Raw genomic sequence first — 18,598 nt, 5'->3', positions numbered from 1 at the left:
GACGTCACACGGCCCGCCCTCGCCACGCTACAAGATGATGTCTTCACTGTCCGCTCGGAAACTTTGCAATGCTTTTCTGTAGTCTGCTCTTGATTGATATCAATTTCAATTTTAGTTTATTTTTCAGTTCAACTCAATTCAATTCAAATCAATTCAATGTTATTTATATAGCGTCAATAATAATACAAAGGTCTCAAGATGTTTTACAAAACCTGGCCTGAAACCTCCAGAGGAAGCCTGAAGGAGACAGTGGCAAGGAAAAACTGAAGCTAATGATGTTACACGGCAGTTTGAGAATATAAGAGGTTGACAGGCTGGATGATTGTTCAGAGGTAGGAGTGAATAACTACAGGCCATGAAGACTGGGTAGGCTGAAGAGACCACGACAACAGATACGGGTTGTAGCTCCACAGGCCACAAACACACAACTCCAGGCCAGAGACACTCACAAGAAGACAGAGGAGGAGGGAAGGGGAGGGGAAGGAAAGGAGAGGGAGACACAGCAGTTAACATGCTATGCAGTAGTAATAGAGTAATAGTAAGAAATTAGATAAGAAATTAGAAAACAGGAGCTTGGTGCCAGAGAAGACATGAGCTTGGTACCAAAAAGTGGTCCCTTGATGTGGCAGTATCGGTACGTAAACCAAACAGCTAGCCCAGACTTGTCAATATTCTTAGTGATACTGTAAATGACAGAAAACATCAGACATTGTTAAGATGTTATTGGAAAGTTGTATCAAGCCTAAAGTCACTCTGGTGGCCCACAGCAGTTGTAATGTAACATAAATCACAAGTCATCCCCTTTAACCCTGGGTATTCAAAAGCAGCTCACAGACTGGAGCGCGTGGAAGCGTTAAATTGCAGATGGAGTTTGGAAGTTCACATAAGGATACAGGATGACAAAAAAGTTCAAAAAGCTAAGAAGTCCAATGACCTAGTCTTTGAACAGCGCATTACGTATAGTTGTGGGCAACATCTCAACCATGAACACAAGCTCTGAAAACAAACCACAAGCATGACTCAGTCGATACTCAAAAGAGCTGTGCCTCTGAGAAAATCTTGTGAAGTCAGTGGAGTCATTGTCTCAGTAAGTTGCATCTCTGATGTCTGAACAAAGGGAAAAAAAAATCAAACGCATGGTCTCCACTCTCAACACCGTGTTATACAGCACAATACCACTTGATGGCAGCAATTAGAAAACTTAGTGCTATGGTAAAGTATGCTAAGCAACTGCTGGTATCATGCAAAATACTGAAAATATCTCCATAAACTTCAACTTTGGCGAACTCAGAACTAGAGGACACTTCCTCTGTCTCTTGTAATTACTGGGAGCACTCAGTATTATGAATAAATGTTTTTCATTCAGACATCCCACTGCTTTATATATATTATATGTAATGTGTGTGATACTGGATGAACTATCAGGAACCTTTCAGCTGTTCATGAAATTTACAGACTTTGATAATTCCTCCACTTTTTAAATAGCATGGATTTAGATTTGTTCTTTCATGTACTGCCTCAACAAATATAACTTATATAAAATAACCTAACCTTAAACTGTGGAGCAATGGGCCGAAATTTTAATTTGACCCCAATATCTAAGAATGCCTGCAAAGTCAATGACAATATTTTTTTTAGGTCCTTCAGGATCTGAGAAGCGAATGTCAGCACACTAACACACTATACTTAAATGGTGAATGGGGTAATAATTGTACCTGCATTTTGATTTTGGACGGTTGCCCAGGTGTCCCAGGTTTTAATTGGACAGAAAAGCCCCAGTACTCCAATCTGTTTCTGTATTTCTCTCCACATACTTGAATTAATTGTGAGAAATGTGTTGTTACAGGTACACCATCATCATTGTTAGTTGTTTTAAGGCAGCAAGAAAACATTTCATTATCTATATCTGACATCATTTTCCTTAACTGTACGATTGTTCGGTGTATAGGAATGCCAGAAAATAGGTAAATATTCACAACATTATTTCCCAACACCACACCTTTGCCCATAGGAGGTTATTTCCAGCCTGGGTGCAGATATGGACCACAGACAGAAATACATCATGTTCTGTTTTTGGATCTATGGTGTGGAAACTAGGGAGTTTGCCTTCATTTTGATTGCTCAGAGGACAGTTTCCTGATAAAGAATGTAGGGCAATTACTATGAGCGGCCTGGAGGATATGGATTAAGAATGACAAAAATGAACCTAGGAGGAAAAATTGGGACTGTGAACAAGTTGTCCCTTTTGACTTGCTTTTCTCCAAATAACCAAAGTTTTCAAATACATTACTGCCTAGTGACCTGTAATTTCATGCAGTAGAAATTCAAGACAGGGTGAGCAATACAGACCACAGAGCTACAGGGAATGTGGGTGTTTGAGATCCTCGGTCCATCTTGAAGTCATCAAGGTTGCAGAACAGCTTGGCCTCCACCCTGGGGTTTTTCTGCCTGTTTTCTCAACCACTGTTGTTTCCTACACCCACTCTGGCCTCCAACAGAAACACCAGCATGACCTTCCTACCAGCATTCCTACACACACACACGAAATAATACCAGGGTACCCAAAACAGCAGAAAGGCTACAAGAACAGAACAAACAATTCAAACTAACCCTAATGTAATGAAGAGGGAAAAAAGCTGGAAAAATCAAAGCTGATGGACTTTTGCGGTTTATTTTCACTTCACTGTAAGAGAGCCAGGGTAAGCAAGCACACCTGCAGCCCGCAAAGAAAGTAAGAGAAATAAAGGAAGAGATGAAGAGAGTGACATAATAGCAGAGCAAAGTGGAGAGAGAGAGAGAGAGAGAGAGAGAGAGAGAAAGAGGAGGAGCTACAGAGAGTAAAGAGCAACACAGAAACGCTCCAAGCTTCACACACATCAGTTAGTGACTTTAGCAGGACAAGAGCAAGACAGGGGAAAGGAGGACAAGGGGACAGAAAGAAAAAGAAGAGGGGAAAACACACCAATTTAAAGAAAAAGACATAAAGGAGAAAGTGAAAGAAAGTTGCTGCTGCGAATCCATCCAGAAGACTGCTGCAGAGACTTTAGCTTGTGTCCAAGTGAAGGGACAAAAACAGTGTGACCGGGACTCTACCAGGGAGGACTGACTGGTTTCTATCCACAGCGAGCAGGCTGCCAAGCACCATGGCTGACAACGTGAACGAGGAGTCGGATTATAACCCAGGAAAAGATGAGCTGGACTGGGGCTATGAGGAAGGTAAGCCGGTCTTCATCGTCACGCAAAGGGACCCGTCAGATTAGGGATCTGAGAAACGTTTTACTTTGAAACCTTTTAAAAGTTGCTCACTTGCTCTGCTGTGACTGTGGGAAAAGAGGGACCCTCAGTCACACAAGAGCTGAAATAGTCACTGCAAAAAAAGGCATTTGTCTCAAAATACAATACAGTATAATGAGCCTTTTATTTTAACAATGCTAAAATAAAGTACTCTTGCTCTATATGTACTCTTTCCATATATTTAAGCAGTTAATGAGGGTGTCCCCCAGGAACAGACACACCTCTTATCAATTCAACACTTATATTAGCTGTAACACTGATGCCCTGTTGCGCAAGTGATGCTGGGTGTGTGGTTAACCAGAGGGAATATGTAATATGCAGGAATATGAATAATTATCATTAAATAGAGTTGCCTGACTCGAATAAGTGACTGTATTTCATTAAAACTGCAATGATCCTCCAAACGGCCCATTACATTGTTGGCAGTCGCGCTTCTACAAAGGGTTGTGACTTTCAACAGACTATTTAAAAAGAACTGACCAAGTCAGAGTTTGAGCAGAGGTCAAGATTTACTTGAAAGCTACACCCTCTGGAATGGAATACAACGGTGTCTCTTATGAAGTGGCTAAATGGGTGGAGCTGTGACTTCCCAATGTGAATTTCTGCCTGAGGTGAGTTGGGCGTGAACGTGGTTGAAGTCCGCCATCTGTATTGCATTATAAAAAAGCGCGGACCCCCTACTCATGGTCTGGGGACACATGTTGCGAGTGGACAATGTTCACTGCTGATCTTAGCACAGGAGAACTCGAGGAACACTGGACGAGCTAAAAGTAATCCCTTCCGTCCTTATTCATGGTATAGGAAATCACAGTGTTGTGCAGCTGTCTTCATAAATCTGGGTAAATATTCTGCACTTGTATACTAACTTTCTACCTTTATGGTAGTCAAAGCGCTTTACAGTGTTTCTCATTCACACGCTCACACACCCAGGACAGTAGAGATGCCATGCCATACCTGCCATCTGGAGCAATGCTTGGTTCAGTCCCTCGCCCAAGGACACTTCAGCATGTAGAGAGACCAGGAGTAGAACCCATCCATCCCCACTAAAAGCAGACATCCCACTTTACCACCTGAGTGATAGTCACTCGAAACATCTCACACAAATACAGCTGAGTTAGAGACAAAATGAGACGACTAAGACGTGCAACAAATCACGGCCAAAGAACAGTTGAACATGTGAAACTACAACATACTGTATGCACAGATACATATATACGCCATGTCAGGAGGTTTATTTTGGAACTTCAATGATGCGCTGATGAAATCTATAACATCGGTTACTCAAATACATCTGATGAGACCGATCGATTGAAAAACTAACTCTGATACTGTGTCAGAGTGGAGTTGACTTAGATAGCTGACCAGTTCTGGTTGTTGTTGAATGCAAATGCATCTGTATCCCTCCAACAGGTAGTTTTTTTTGTTTGTTTGTTTTTTAAATAATGCTACACAATCTAAACAGTGTCCAACAGACACCATTCAAATGTTTGAAAATGTAACATGGGTCAGCAACTGACATCAGATAGTGACCGTTGTCAACGTAACATATTAGAGAAACCCCTACAAGACTTTAACTTCTGGCAACAGGACTAACTGGAAAAAGATGTGTGTATCTAATTAAATGCTCCAAGGCTTTCTGTTTTAAGTCTCAAGAGTTATTGACATTGTTCATATGTCACTTTATATAGAAACTGGCTCCTAAATTCTAATCTTAATTTTATAGATCTGAATGTCACATGTGACTAACTTGTTTTTTATTTCTTTCAATATGAAAATGTAAAGTTTATGCGTCACTTGTTTGTATACACGTCAATCAACCACAACATTGAAACCACAGGAGAAGTAAATACCATTGACCATCTTGTGACATTTCAGTGTTCTGCTGGGAAACTTTTGGACCTGACATTCAGTCATGTAGATGTTACTTAGACATGTAACACCCGCCTAGACCAGACCAGACACCCCCACCCCATAGCAATGACACTCCTTGATGGCAGCAGACATCCCCAGCAGGATGCAGCCTGACACAGACACACACACACAAACAGTTTAGGAACAACTAAAAAATATATGAAGAACGGCACAAGGTGTTGACCTGGCCTCCAAATTCACTAGATCCCAAACTGATCAAGTATCTGTGGGATGATCCACAGAGGCCCCTCCCCTCAGTCAATAGAACCGAAAGACCCCCACTAACAACATTCTGTTACCAGACACCACAGGACACCCTCAGAAGATCCATGTCCATTCTCTGATGATTCACAACTGTTTTGGAGGCAGGTGGTCATAATGTTATGTCTGATCGGTGTGTCTTCTTTATCTGTAGGAACTGTTTCAAAGAGGATCAAAGTTCTGTTCAAATATGCTGAAAGGCTCATAGAAAGGTCTATGTGATGGCCCTATTTTTTTATGTGTGTGTTGTGTTGTTTCACTCTGGCTTCCTTCTAATGCTGCTTTTACTGAGCGCCGAGGGATGTACTCTGACACTGAATTCTAAAATTCTTACTGTAAGTATAAAGAATGATATGTAACACTTGGTAACAAATAAATAGGATGCCAGTGTTTGCCGTTAGGTGCATGTTAATCTGGATTTGTAGCTGTAATATTTTTTTGAGAATGCTTTAAGTCCGGAAACATGTATTTGGATTTCATTATATATACAGAAAAAAAAACTCTGCATGCATTTGGTTAGCCTCTATGTTGTTAACCCTCTGGAGACAACGGACGCGCCAGTGCGTCCAAATCACACGACCAATTTAAGACGACGTGGCAGCAAACACAGCGTCTCTGAATCTCCATTTTAACTTTTGTATACAGGTGCTAACTTCAAACTACAGACCAGTTTTTAAATTGTGTTGATAGGCCAAGTAAAATTAGACTTATTATGAATAATTTACGCCACGCTTTTTCCTGAACATTGCCATCATGTTGGTGCGTCTGCGGCATAGTTAGTTTTGTAATTAGTTGTACAAATAGTTATAAATAGCTTTGTTGCTAGCTACATTTGTACATGACCTTTTACAATTTACATTTTAGATTTGCACTCTGAGTTATAAAAATGGTTCATTAAACATGTTTGTGGTTTTCACAGAGAAATATCTAACTTTTTCTTACTTGGATTATATTATATAATACAGTTGTCAAAATTTAAAAAATGATTGTAAAATGACACATGGGAGGTCATTCTGAAAAGAATGTCACCAAACAAGGCAATGTAAACCGTTTTTAAGATGAAATATAAAGGTAAATCCAAAAGTAGTCAAAAACGCCCAATTTTACTCCGGACTCCAGAGGGTTAAAGTCTACAGTGCTGGAAAGAAGTGCATGAATATGTTGCTGTTACTCTTCTGTCCATTACCATTTAAAGCCCACCCAAATGATTTGGTTGGCTTGGGCAGATCTTTTCCGGGGCGTAATCAGTTCTTATTGGAGATGTTTGTAAGGTTTGGGTATGTTGGTTCTTCTGCAGGCCACTGTGACCCATAATGTGTGTGTCTGAAGAGTATTGTCAGAGGAGGGTGATTTTGGTTTAAGGAGGAGATTCTGCTCTGACAGACGCAGACTTCGTAAGGCCTCTAGATAGCACGGCTGGCTAAAATTAGTGGGAGCAGTAGCACACAGAATTTTGCACAGCCCTTTCACAATCTTGTACGCTCGCTGCCTTTGGTAAATTGTTGCCAAGGCTTTAGTTGCTGAGGAAAGAGGGAATGCAACAGCTCTCTTTCTACTCTTTGCCACGGAGTGAATAGCCATCCAGTGTGCAGTGTCAGTCACAGACGCAGCTGAAATGCATACTCTGAGCGGCTGACTTTGTTTTCTTGGAGGGACAAAACAATACTGCTGCAGTGCATATGTTTCCTCTTTTCTAAATCTGTTACACACTTTTCTCACTATACAATTATGGCCGGATAAAAACTGAAGTGAATCTAGAGTCCTGATCTCACGTATAGTATCACTTTATTTGATGGACACTCTCTTCTAGCTTAAGAAAGTTGTGTATTGCTCTCTCGTTAAAGGTTCACAATCACTTTGCAAAATCTCGAGTCTCTCTTGCAGATTCTTACACAGCTCTTTCAAGTCGCCTGTCCCAGTTAGGACATGCAAACCTCTTTCTGCAACTGCGGTCTGCTTAATTTGGCTTTAAGGCACTTTAAACTCTCTCCCCTGCTTGTGGTCGTGCTCTCATTGTCACAACCACAGCAGTAATCCATTTCACACACTAGGCACTGACAGGAAGCCGACAGGGTATGAATGGAGGCACATTTCAACCAGTCTAGTCTGAAGAGCAATGACTTGGGTCTGTATCAGTCTTCCATATGTCCTCCTTACACATCTCTCACAGGTGTATTCATTTGTGGAGCATTTATTTCCTGGAGACTTTTTCCTAACACTTATTGTAACTATAACTTCTCCAACCCTTACTCTAATCTGAAGTCAATGTCTTTTTAGTATGCTTCAAATTTTTATGAATCTGGACAAATTAAGTAATGTTGAATAAGAACTTAAACGAAGGAGTGAATACCTTTAACTACAGCTAAGCTGGTAGTCTGCATTGTAGTGATATATTTTTCTAACTCTGCACAAAACCCAGGTGACTGTTAGATGTATTGCTGATAAGCCTGTTAACGCAATGTAAACAATTTATTCTTGTCTGTCTCCACCTGCTTATGTCCTGTCTGTCTCTTTGTACTTACTTCCTGTTTTATTCTAGCAGTTACCTTGTGTCTGTAGTAGTTTTGTTTCCTCCCTTGCTCTCCCTCCAAATTTTCTAGTGTGTCTTGTCAAGCAGTCAGTTCTGCTTGTATTAGAGACCTTCTCCTTTCACTTGTTGGTTTGTCTGAGTTCCTTGTCTTTGTTCCCGGTGCTGCTTTGTTTAGTTTTTAGTCTTGAGCTGTCCTTTGAGTCCACTCTGACCCAAAATCATCCTTGTTCAGCCAACAAATCTGTGACCTTAACAGTCTGGTTGATTTATACCTGCTGCTGAATGACAGAATGGGGGAAAACTGTCGTGTTTTATTCACTCAGCAGTGAAACACATACAGCTACAACCAAGCTTGACACAGTAAAGACTGTTTCCAACATATAAAGGTCTATGTCTCCTCTGAAGTAGCAAGAAGCGGAAGTGAGGCAGATCACTCTTCTGCAAGGTTCTGTTCTGTTATATTTTCGTCTAGGTTGTTTTTTTATTTTTATTTTAAACACTTGCTGGTATCAAACCTTCCTAGTGTAAAGTTAATTCTGATCAGTGGGGTCTGATCTGAACAGGACCTGTAAACAAAAGCTTGGGCCCGAACGTGATGCTCACCTAACCTTTTTGAGTAAAGCCTTGGTTCAGTTATGATCCTTGTGTCAGGTGCATGGATTGCTATGATATGCCCAGGCATGCATGCCACCCCATTTGCATGGCTTACAATGTACCTAAAACATTTTGACATGTCACAAGTGTAAACGACAAAATGAGTTACGGTTAAATTCTGTTCAGCTCCTTTAGTTTCCAGGCAGTGGATTAGGTTGCACCAGTTTTTGGCAATTCTGTTCATAAAGTCTTCATAAAGTTTTAATATGGTGCAGCCATTGTCAGTCTTCACTGATCATTACAAACTCCTCTCAGGGCAAGTCAAAATGTGTGATGTTAACAATCCCTATTCCAATGTATTGCTGTAGGAACCTGTAGGTATATTTTACATCGTTATAATGCATGTCTTATGTTCCTGTCTTCACACATAGGTGTAGAGTGGGGACTCCATTTCCCGGCGGCCAACGGCGAGTATCAGTCCCCCATTAATTTAAACTCCAGGGAGGCTCAGTATGACCCGTCGCTCCTGGACGTCGGCCTGTCCCCAAACTACGTGGTTTGTCGAGACTGTGAGGTCATCAATGATGGACACACTGTCCGCATCATTCTCAAGTCGAAGTCAGGTGACTCCAGGGAGAATGCATCAGCACACACAATTTGCTCACTTCAGAAATGTTAACAAGACAGGAAGCAAATTTAGTTTTTGCTTGTCAGTCCTTGTGGTTTAGTGGTGAACAGTGCATGTGTTTTAAATGTGATGTGTGAAAAAAAAAAAAAACAAATGGCTGCCTTGTCCCACTTTAAACTGTCTTCTGTTTTCATGTGTATGCTTGGCTACAATAACCTGGGTTTCCGGTGTTACAGTGGTTACTGGGGGTCCGCTGCCTAGCGATCATGAGTATGAGCTTCACGAGGTTCGATTCCACTGGGGCAAAGAGAACCAGAGAGGGTCAGAGCACACTGTCAACTTCAAGGCTTTCCCTATGGAGGTAGGTATCACACACAAACACACGCACATGCAGAAATAAGGCCATGACCATGGAGCTCACCACACTCAATCCCCAAAGTAATACAGTGTTCTCAGTGTTTAGATTACTGGCATTTGTCCTTCCTTCAGATAACACTGTACCGTTTTGAGTCCTTGAACACAAATAAACTTTTTTTCCCTAAAGTTACACTTTGGACATCTGAAGCACCATGCAGAAATATATGAGTTCACCATCACAGTGTTCAGTTTGTGTCTAGAGAACTGGAAACATTCGACACAGTTTTCTTTCCATGTGTCTGCAACCAGAAATGTACAATTTAGTCAGAAATCCAAATGAGAAATGTTGCAAAAGGCTAGAACTCTTCAGCCTCAAACCATCTTGTCTGGATAAAACCACTTTTTATCCAGTTTCTTTTCTAGAGTCAAAAGAGAAGATTAAGTCTACTGTAATGTCTGTCAGTATCATTTAGGCTGAAGCTAGAGATGGGAGGTCAGTAGGTTAGAACACAGACTCAGCAGGAAAAGGTAGCCTTCCCTCTCTGGCACCTACTGATAAGTGTATTAGACATTGTTTTATAGTTACGAACGGTTTGCAGTGGGGCCTGCAAAACAGTTCTCTCAGAAACAAATGATTTAAGGTTGAGCCAATACAGAAATACTTGTTAGGGAATAGGTCAAGGTGAATGGACTGTGTAGACAGTTCTCTCTCAACAGTCACCACTGGTTTCTTTTTATCAAACCATCGAACTGATGTGTATTTTGTTGTTTAGTCCGGAAGAAGACATCTCAGTTAAGTCTGGTGATGTTTTGTATTTTTCTTATGATGGCATCAACAGTTTAAGTGAAGGATGTAACCTGTTCTATTACTACAACTCACCAGGGAGCCATACTGTGTGGCCTGAGGTATATATGTGTTAAATGCACATTTATTGGCACATTTTGGAACTGCTTGGACACACTGTCACAAGGTAATGTGGACATCAGAGTGAGTCTCATTCTTTTCATGTGGTCTGAAGAAAGTACAATCATCGGGGTTATCCTTCGGACATCGACTAAATATGTGTAACAAGATCAGGTGCATGTATTGTCTGCTTTTGCAAATCAAGAACATTAATGCTCGGTGAGGAAGTCTCAGACAATAACAACAGGACTGTTCAGATTTTATACGTGGCCTTTCTGCAGTTTCCATTTGACTGTTAGATAAGCATCAGTAACGGTTTTCAGTCTTGTCAAATACTGGTTTTGTTTTCGCTGTAGGAGCCTTCTCTCCTATACACATAAACTTGATCTTGTAAGAGCCCATTTGGAAAGCCCTCAGTCACCACCAGCTGATGGTTTCCACCTCTCATACTTACTGCTCCCTACATCTGTTTACAACAATGGCCTCTCAGTGACAAGTTGTATTCTGTTGCCCCTGTCTGTTCAGCTCCATCTGATTCACTGGAACAGCACCCTGTTCAACACACTGGAGGACGCCCTGGGGAAGAGGAATGGAATCCTGATCATAGCTCTTTTTGTGCAGGTAAACATTCACAGTAAGGGCCGGAAGACTGGCAAATGTTGACCTGTCGTTTAGTTCCATTCAATAAAATGTGCTTATGAAAAACATAATAATTTACTAGCTATACAGCACACTTGTGGTACATCAGAAGCCATTTGGGGCGACATCACTTGAGTGGGAACAGTCACAAAATGTGAATCAGTGTGACATGCGCATCATTTTTTCAATCATTTCCTTTTATAATATTTCACACAAACACAGGCCATTTTGTGTGATGTTTTACCACAGTAATTACATGTCATTGTGTGTTGTAAAATAATCAAAGTATGTCTGTATTTTCCCACATTGTTAAAAACATTGCATTTTCCTCGTATCACCAGTGTTTTCCTTCCTTCCTGGGATTGTACGAATTGTTTTCTTAAAAGTGTTAATTCAAGATTAGCTTTAATCAACCAGTGTGAAATTCCCTCCTATTCCTGCACTTCATGCCCCCCAGCCTCCCTTCTGGGAAACCTTAAGAAAGCTTTACTTATCAGCCCTCAGGGAAATAATAACCTGGATCTAAAAGGGTCACGTCATGCCAGCTGAGGAAAGCACACCCAGTGAAAAAAACACAGGTTATAGCTGTCAATGAACTTGTGCTGACTTCAGTGTCAGCCTCAAACGTCCTGTTTTGAATGACTTCTTTAGTGTCTACTTCCTGTTTACACCCTGTAGACGAACAACTAAGATTTAAAGCTGATGTACTGTTAACTTCTCACTAAAACCCAAAATGTGTACGTTTAGATCGGCAAGGAGCACCTGGGTCTGAAGGCCATCACTGAAGTTCTTCAGGACCTGCAGTACAAGGTGAGAATAAGGGTTCATAATCACATTGTTGAAGGTAATGCCAGTAATGAAATTTGTGCTACTGTATTTCATCAGGGCAAGAGCAAGATAATTCCCTGTTTCAACCCCAACACTCTGCTACCTGGTGAGGAAATGTCTTGTTTTTCAGTCTCATTGTGAGAGGGCACATTCCCACTGACCCAACAAAAAACATTATTTGAGAGAGAGAAAGAAACTTGGGTTAAAACAACTGACTGTATGTTTAAAACAGTCACTATTGTTAAGGGTAGAGGAACACACATAAAGGCACACGGTTAAGGTGATAGAATGCTCAGTGTTAAAAGCAAGCAATGTTAACTATTCATTGAAAAGTTTTCGTGACCCATCCATCTACTCCAACCTCATCCCACACCAGCTTTATTTGTCATTTTATCAGAGTGAATGGGTAAGATTGTTCATCCCACATTGGAAAAGTAAACTACGGTGTTGAATAAATGATTAGTTTCATTCACAGTGCCGTTGTTTATTAGCATTCATCAAGCCATTTGTCAGCTGAGGCGTCAGTAGCTGCTGTTTTCACTGTATCAGTTTTTCAGACAGCACTTGCTGAATGTAAATCTGCCCTCAGACCCACTACTGAGAGACTACTGGGTATATGAAGGATCCCTGACCACACCGCCTTGTAGTGAAAATGTGACCTGGATACTCTACCGCTACCCTCTCACCATCTCACAGCTACAGGTAAAACACAAAGCTTGCATGGAGTTTTACATTTAAACTTCCCTGTTTTGAATGTTCTGTCAAAACGTCAAAGAGCAAAGTTTCTGTTCCTTTTAATGAGAATAGTATCCAATGAAGAACACTAGAACGGGCTATTTTAGAGTCTTTCAGCACTTTGTTTTGGTATTGTAGCTCAAGAACTGCAGGCAGTTGTTTTTTTATAGAAAAAAGATCTCACTAACCTACTATAAAGTAACCGCCTACATTCTGCTGCCATATCATAGCAGAAAAGTCACAGCAGTGACTAACAGTACAGTCCTAACCACAAATATCATTTAGGTGTATCACTTCCAGTACTTGTTTATTCTGGCTTATTGCCATACTTAACGGGAAAGGACCATGACTGAGTATGTTAAGCTTTCTTATTCAGGCTAAACTCCCAGTCACATATATTCTGTGTTTCAGTACAAATGACTATCACAATATCTCATGTGTCTGCAATGCTTTTTGGAATCCTGTATACTACTATAGAAAGCTATACTAATTGACAATCATTTCGCAACAACACCATTCAACAAATGTCTTTTCTACTCAAGAGAAACATAAAACGCTAAACAGAGCCTGAACACTTGTGGTGTTCATTCTTAAAGCCTGTTGTCTTTTTTTCTGTCTCATTTTAGCTTTACTTGTATTAAATATGTCAGGCCCTATGAGGCTTTCAAATCACATGGGGCCCTTAACCTACAGCTGTCTGGTATACACAACAGGAAGTCTTTTCACTCACTGCCAATCAATAAGTGTGCCACGTTGCTTTAGACAGATTTAGCCTTTGCCTGACTCGTGGCTCTCTTCCAGCAGGTTGTTGTAAAGGATGATGATGATGGCCGTCTGACATTTCTTTCAGTCTTTCATGCTCACTGGCTTCTGGCCTGCCGACCCTTTGAAATGTTAACAGATGACTTCAGGCAGTCTTCTGTCTCCGGCCGCGCCTACACAGAAGTGTGATCATAGAAAAAGAATTAAGCAGGCAAAATTTGAAGCAGAGGATAAATCACATTTATTTTATTGTGACTGGTAATCCAGGAGTGTTCACTAACAGACTCTTAATACGTAATCATAAATCCTAACTGCATCTAGGCTAATCCTGGCCTGTAACACTGAGATCGAACAGGAATAAGGAACAACAGGCACTGTCATTGCTTAACTCCAGTGACATGATGGAAAACAGAGACCTAAGAATTTATTTGGAATTAGTAGAAAAAGAAAATCTATAACATAAAGGCAGATTTTTTTCTATCATGTTTCAGCTGTGGTTAATCTGCGAGGGACAGACAACACCAGTATTTTAAAATAGCATGTCGTGCTCAACATGAACACACACCTCAGACATCCGGCTATTATTTATTGCTAGAAGATCGCGTGTGCTGGTGCACTATGAATACACTATGTGCACGTAAATGTCAGACAACTGTTGCTATGCCTACGGTTTTTGCACTTTGGCAGTGTCCTGTAAATCCTCCTTCTATAAGCCAATAACACCACAGCACAGGACCTGTTATGTTTGTTTTGGCCAATGTCACCATCCACTATACAGTATGTGTAAAAGTGATAGTATCTGCAGTGGCCACAGTCTACGTGAACAGGAAGTCAGACTGTGGTCTCTTACAGCGGTGAGTTTAACGTTTAATCTGAAAAAGAACAGTGCGTTGTTCCTTGTGGAGGTCAAGTCTTATATTTAGCGAGGCATAAATATAGGCTGTTTACTTAGGCAAATATTGTGCTTGTTAGAAACTGAAATCCTCAGAAAGTGATTGCCTCACTCATATTGTATATTATGGCCCGGTCCTATCGTTGTCCCCCAGCTAGGTTCCTCTCACCCTGTACTAAAAGCTCTATTAGTTGAGTGTCAAACAACAGCCAGAGGGAATCCTGAGTGTAGAGCAAATATTTGAAGTCTTGTGTGCTTCAGTGATCTTGTATATCTGGCGTGAACCAAAATGCAAGGCCAGTATTTTGAAGCAAACAAGCTAGCTTTTTGTATGAGAACTAGACAGTATAAAAGCACTGAAAAAATTCTATTACCAAATAAATTCAGAACTGTCCAGAGACGTCGGCATTGCTATTACAGCACCATGCTGGCAAAACACGTCATATGGTTTGTAAAATGAAGGTGTTATCTTGCTCCACCTCCAGCGTTAACTGTTCCTTTGTCTACGCAGATTGAGGAGTTTCGGAGGCTGCGGTCTCATGTCAAAGGGGCGGAGCTGCTAGAAGGAAACGATGGGATGTTGGGGGACAACTTCCGTCCCACCCAGCCACTCAGTGACCGCATGGTTCGTGCTGCCTTCCAGTGACTCCCCCCTTCCACTACCATCTCAAAAAGACTATGGGACCTACATAAACAGATACACAAGGTAACAGTGTCCAGCTTGTCCTGGTTTCAGTGTATTACCTGGGGTGGCTGCAACCCACATGAAGGCCATATTATTGCAGGTGCATTCATGCTGTCATGCCCTGACTGTTCCCTTCCCCTAGAGTGTTAAAAAGCAACAAACCTCATTACATTAAAAAGTAAACCTTTAAATCGTGTGGGCTGTATGTGTGTCAGACTCTTTTCGTCTCAGTTTTGGTCTCACCTAACTTCTGTTGGACACATGTGATTCTTTAGCTGCTGACTGCTCCACTGTTTCCACTTAGCCATCTAGTTTTCTTGGCTGGTAGTGTGGGTTTATCAGAACTTTTCTTCAACTGCCTGCCATTTAAAACAGCGCAGATGCCGTCACTCAGAACAAATGTGGGTTTAACTAACTAATGTTTAAGTAGAAAACCTGACCAGCACTTGCTCTACTTATCACCAAACGCGGTTCTTTGTATTTTTAGTCAATTCAGCACATTTCCACACAAGGGACATACTTTTAATGGAACTAGGCATGACTGTCCCTGAGGCATTAGGATCCTCTGAAACCACAGCATAATGGATCAAGCCCTGGAAGAACTAACCCAGTTCACTTACCAATCTGGGACTAGCCTATATACAGTACACATATTTGCAGGGATTCCAAATTTAGCTTGGCAGCACTGCGGCAGGACGTCCAGGTAGAACATTAGGACCTCAGAAGGAACGAAGGGGCACAAAAAAGGGAAAAATACAGCTTTAGACAGAGAGTGAGTCACATTACTATCCAGCCTTTGCAGTGTTATGTCAGAAACAAGGGGATCACACTGTTTGCCATCCAGTAAATGATTTAATCTGACCCTGGACATTTATCGAAAGATGTAGCTTGTATTTATGCTTTGAAGTGAGAACCTAACTTTTATATGAAAAGTCAATGACAAGGAAAAGTGAGCATTTAAATGCTGCCTTAGTAGAATAGGAGTAACGATCACACAGTAGCATTTATAATCATTATTATTATTTTAAAATGAATTACTGAATATAGTTACAGTCACAGCACCTAACTGTGAACCTTCACTAGTGTTCACAGTCTCAAGGCTGATTTACAGAGGATGTATTTATACAGCGCATTTTACTATTAAAGAGCAGGCTGGTATCATTTTAGTAACACTGGTTTGCCACTGAATGCTGGAGAAGAGAACGGACTGCAGAGATGAAGATAGCGGAGGGAAAGCGGGAAATAGAGTGAGGGAAGAAATGTCCTGGGAGGTAAAGAGGCACTGTGGTGAAGAGAGGGGGGGAATGCCAGAGGGATGAAAGCGGAGGAGGCAGATGGAGGGAAAAAAAGAGGAGAAACAACAGAGGGCCATTGTTTGTAGTGTAAATGGATACTGATCTGGTCCCATCGACACAAACACACCTGAGACCTGAATAGGGGAAAAAAAAGTAGGGAAGAAAGCTAGCATGAAATAACTGTAAGGGTGACATTTAGCATCAGTTAAAAATGCCAGAATGTCCTCACTCCAGTCCATCGGTTGGGCTAACAGACAAAAGATGGATGACAGAACAGCTAATCTAAAGTGAAACCAAAGCAAGTAGAGCTCCCCCTGGTGTTTGGCTGCTCTATAGGCCATAAACTCCGTCTCCTTCATGTTAGTGGATTGGACCAAACTAGAATAATTTTTCAAGGATGGTTTCTGTCATTTTAGTGGGTCAATATAATACTGGTGCATATTCATAAGTTTTGTTTTAGTTAGTTACTTGATGCTATGGAAACAGGAGATGACATCATAATGAAGTCGGCCATATCCCTGGGAAAACAGTGTGAGTTTGGCCAGTTAGGGGACATGTTGTCCATATTTATATACAGTCCATGGTTGGACTCGATGAATGTTAAAACAGAGGGTTATCCTCCAGTTTTGTTGAGCCTTAATATTAAAAAGACCTCAAGCTTTAAATGCAGAGAACAATAAGAAGAGGCCGTACATAAGCAGCCTCAGTGGGCCCTAGCTTTCATTGTCTAACCTGTACAAGATTACTGAGTTACCAAGGTAACAAAGTATCAGTATCATTTGTCCATTTAACAAAGTTAAACAAAGCAACAAATCTGAAATCATAGCATATTCCCTTTCCCTACCTAGTACAACACTCTTGACTTAAAGACCAGTTTTGCCACAAGTGAATTTTTCCAGTGTGCAGTAAACAGTGACACTGTAAAACTACACATTTAGAATAGGGAGGAGCAATTAAAACTCTCTCTCTTCTCTGTGTTCTCATCTCAGCTGCGGGGCACATCTGTTCTCTTTTAATCAAACACACATTTCACTCTGTTTACAGGAGAAAAGAAAGAAGAGGTGTGAAGAGAGAGGAGAGGAAACGGGGGAGAGGGGAAGTTAATGTGGGTGTAGATCAGCTGCAGACTGAAGGTGGACGAAGACATTATTGATCTCACACTTTCACCGTGGGCTCTGTATGTCCGTCTGCTTGTGTGTTTGGAGGTGTCCTCTTCTTCTTTTTTTTTTTTTTTTGCACAATTTCTCTCCCTGCGTGTGTGTGTGTGTAGATGCATTAATCTGCTGCGTGTTTTTCTTGATTAGATGATAGAAGGCTTTACATTTGACCCATCTCTGCTGTCAAAACAAGAGGAAGCATGAACCACAAATGTTCAGACTGCGGCTACAGCACACAGGCTAACGTTTTACTTTCCACCTAAATCAGAAAAAAATCATTAAAGGTAAATGTCTTTATATTTAACCTAGATTCCAACTACAGCTAGATACATTTATGGTGCATAAAACCCACTGTGATTGCCTAGAGGGGGCGATCAGACTTAAAACCAGTTTTGAGATTTTTGTTGTAAATGTTGCATTGAAGGTGAGTGCAAAGTGTGAAACTGAATCTGAATCCCACCTACACCGCAGAGGTCAAGAAGACATAATTATTTTCCCCATAATTTCCACGTATTGTTGGTTCAGCTTCCTGATACTGTATGTTTCTGTTCAAACTTGGTGCAGAAAAAAACTGACAAACCACAGTGTGTGCCGCTTCATTCTTCTGGATCCATAACTTCCCACTCTGATCTTCTAAGAATGTCCTGTTTACAGTTAAATCATATAAGGTCCAGATATACGAATCATTACTAGTATTAGTGTCACTGTTTTATTTTGTCGATACATGTTTGTTTTTTATGCCATGGGCAAAAGCAAGTAATTGTAACCACGTTCCTTCTCCTGATACACATGACAGTGAATGTCTTCTCACTGCTTTTTTCTCAGCTTTTATACAGTGTTGCTATCACATTAATCATTGGAACACTACACGCATCACTCCCTTTACATGTTAGAAAGCAGGAGCACTGCTTTTATTTGTGTGTGTGTATAAGTGTGTGTAGTCTTTTAAAAGTACTGTCTGTAACAAATTGAGCTGAGACAAACTGTGAGAACTGATTATTGTTACTGTTTTAGCAACAATAAACTACAACACTGTCTTACTAAACCGCCCTGGAGCTGAACTGGTGTTTTTCTTTCCAAAGAACCAGAGGGAACTGGAACAGTGAACTGCCAGTGAGTGCTGTGC

The 18,598-nt window shown here is 41.0% G+C and overlaps 1 protein-coding gene across 3 annotated transcripts; it reads left to right on the top strand.

Annotated features, from left to right (window-relative positions):
- Window positions 1-2,828: 2,828 nt before the first annotated feature.
- On the top strand, window positions 2,829-18,521 carry ca8 (carbonic anhydrase VIII). 3 transcript variants are annotated; one of them, XR_007113163.1, is made up of 9 exons: window positions 2,829-3,216; window positions 9,028-9,213; window positions 9,455-9,579; window positions 11,005-11,100; window positions 11,866-11,928; window positions 12,004-12,052; window positions 12,536-12,648; window positions 14,847-15,041; window positions 17,360-18,521. XR_007113163.1 is itself a non-coding variant. In XM_047590486.1 (8 exons), exons 1-8 carry the CDS (start codon window positions 3,144-3,146, stop codon window positions 14,979-14,981), a joined length of 846 nt encoding a protein of 281 aa, XP_047446442.1. In that variant the 5' UTR covers window positions 2,837-3,143; the 3' UTR covers window positions 14,982-15,042. The 3 variants fall into 3 exon arrangements, 1 of the variants encoding a protein (XP_047446442.1); XR_007113162.1 differs by having other exon boundaries at window positions 2,840-3,216; window positions 9,022-9,213; XM_047590486.1 differs by lacking the exon at window positions 17,360-18,521 and having other exon boundaries at window positions 2,837-3,216; window positions 9,022-9,213; window positions 14,847-15,042.
- The last annotated feature ends 77 nt before the right edge of the window (window positions 18,522-18,598 follow it).

Source organism: Mugil cephalus, chromosome 7, assembly GCF_022458985.1.
Source record: "Mugil cephalus isolate CIBA_MC_2020 chromosome 7, CIBA_Mcephalus_1.1, whole genome shotgun sequence".
Lineage (NCBI taxonomy): Eukaryota > Metazoa > Chordata > Actinopteri > Mugiliformes > Mugilidae > Mugil > Mugil cephalus.
The sequence above is the reverse complement of the archived record's forward strand: the minus strand, read 5'-3'. Positions and strand labels throughout refer to the sequence as shown.

What these genes read in the sequence shown, in the direction of transcription:
- ca8 (XM_047590486.1), top strand. Translation starts at nt 3,144, where the DNA reads ATGGCTGACAACGTGAACGAGGAGTCGGATTATAACCCAGGAAAAGAT. An exon ending in CATTCTCAAGTCGAAGTCAG is followed by an intron (nt 9,214 to 9,454) that starts GTGACTCCAGGG and finishes CCGGTGTTACAG; the next exon opens with TGGTTACTGGGGGTCCGCTG. An exon ending in CCCCAACACTCTGCTACCTG is followed by an intron (nt 12,053 to 12,535) that starts GTGAGGAAATGT and finishes ATCTGCCCTCAG; the next exon opens with ACCCACTACTGAGAGACTAC.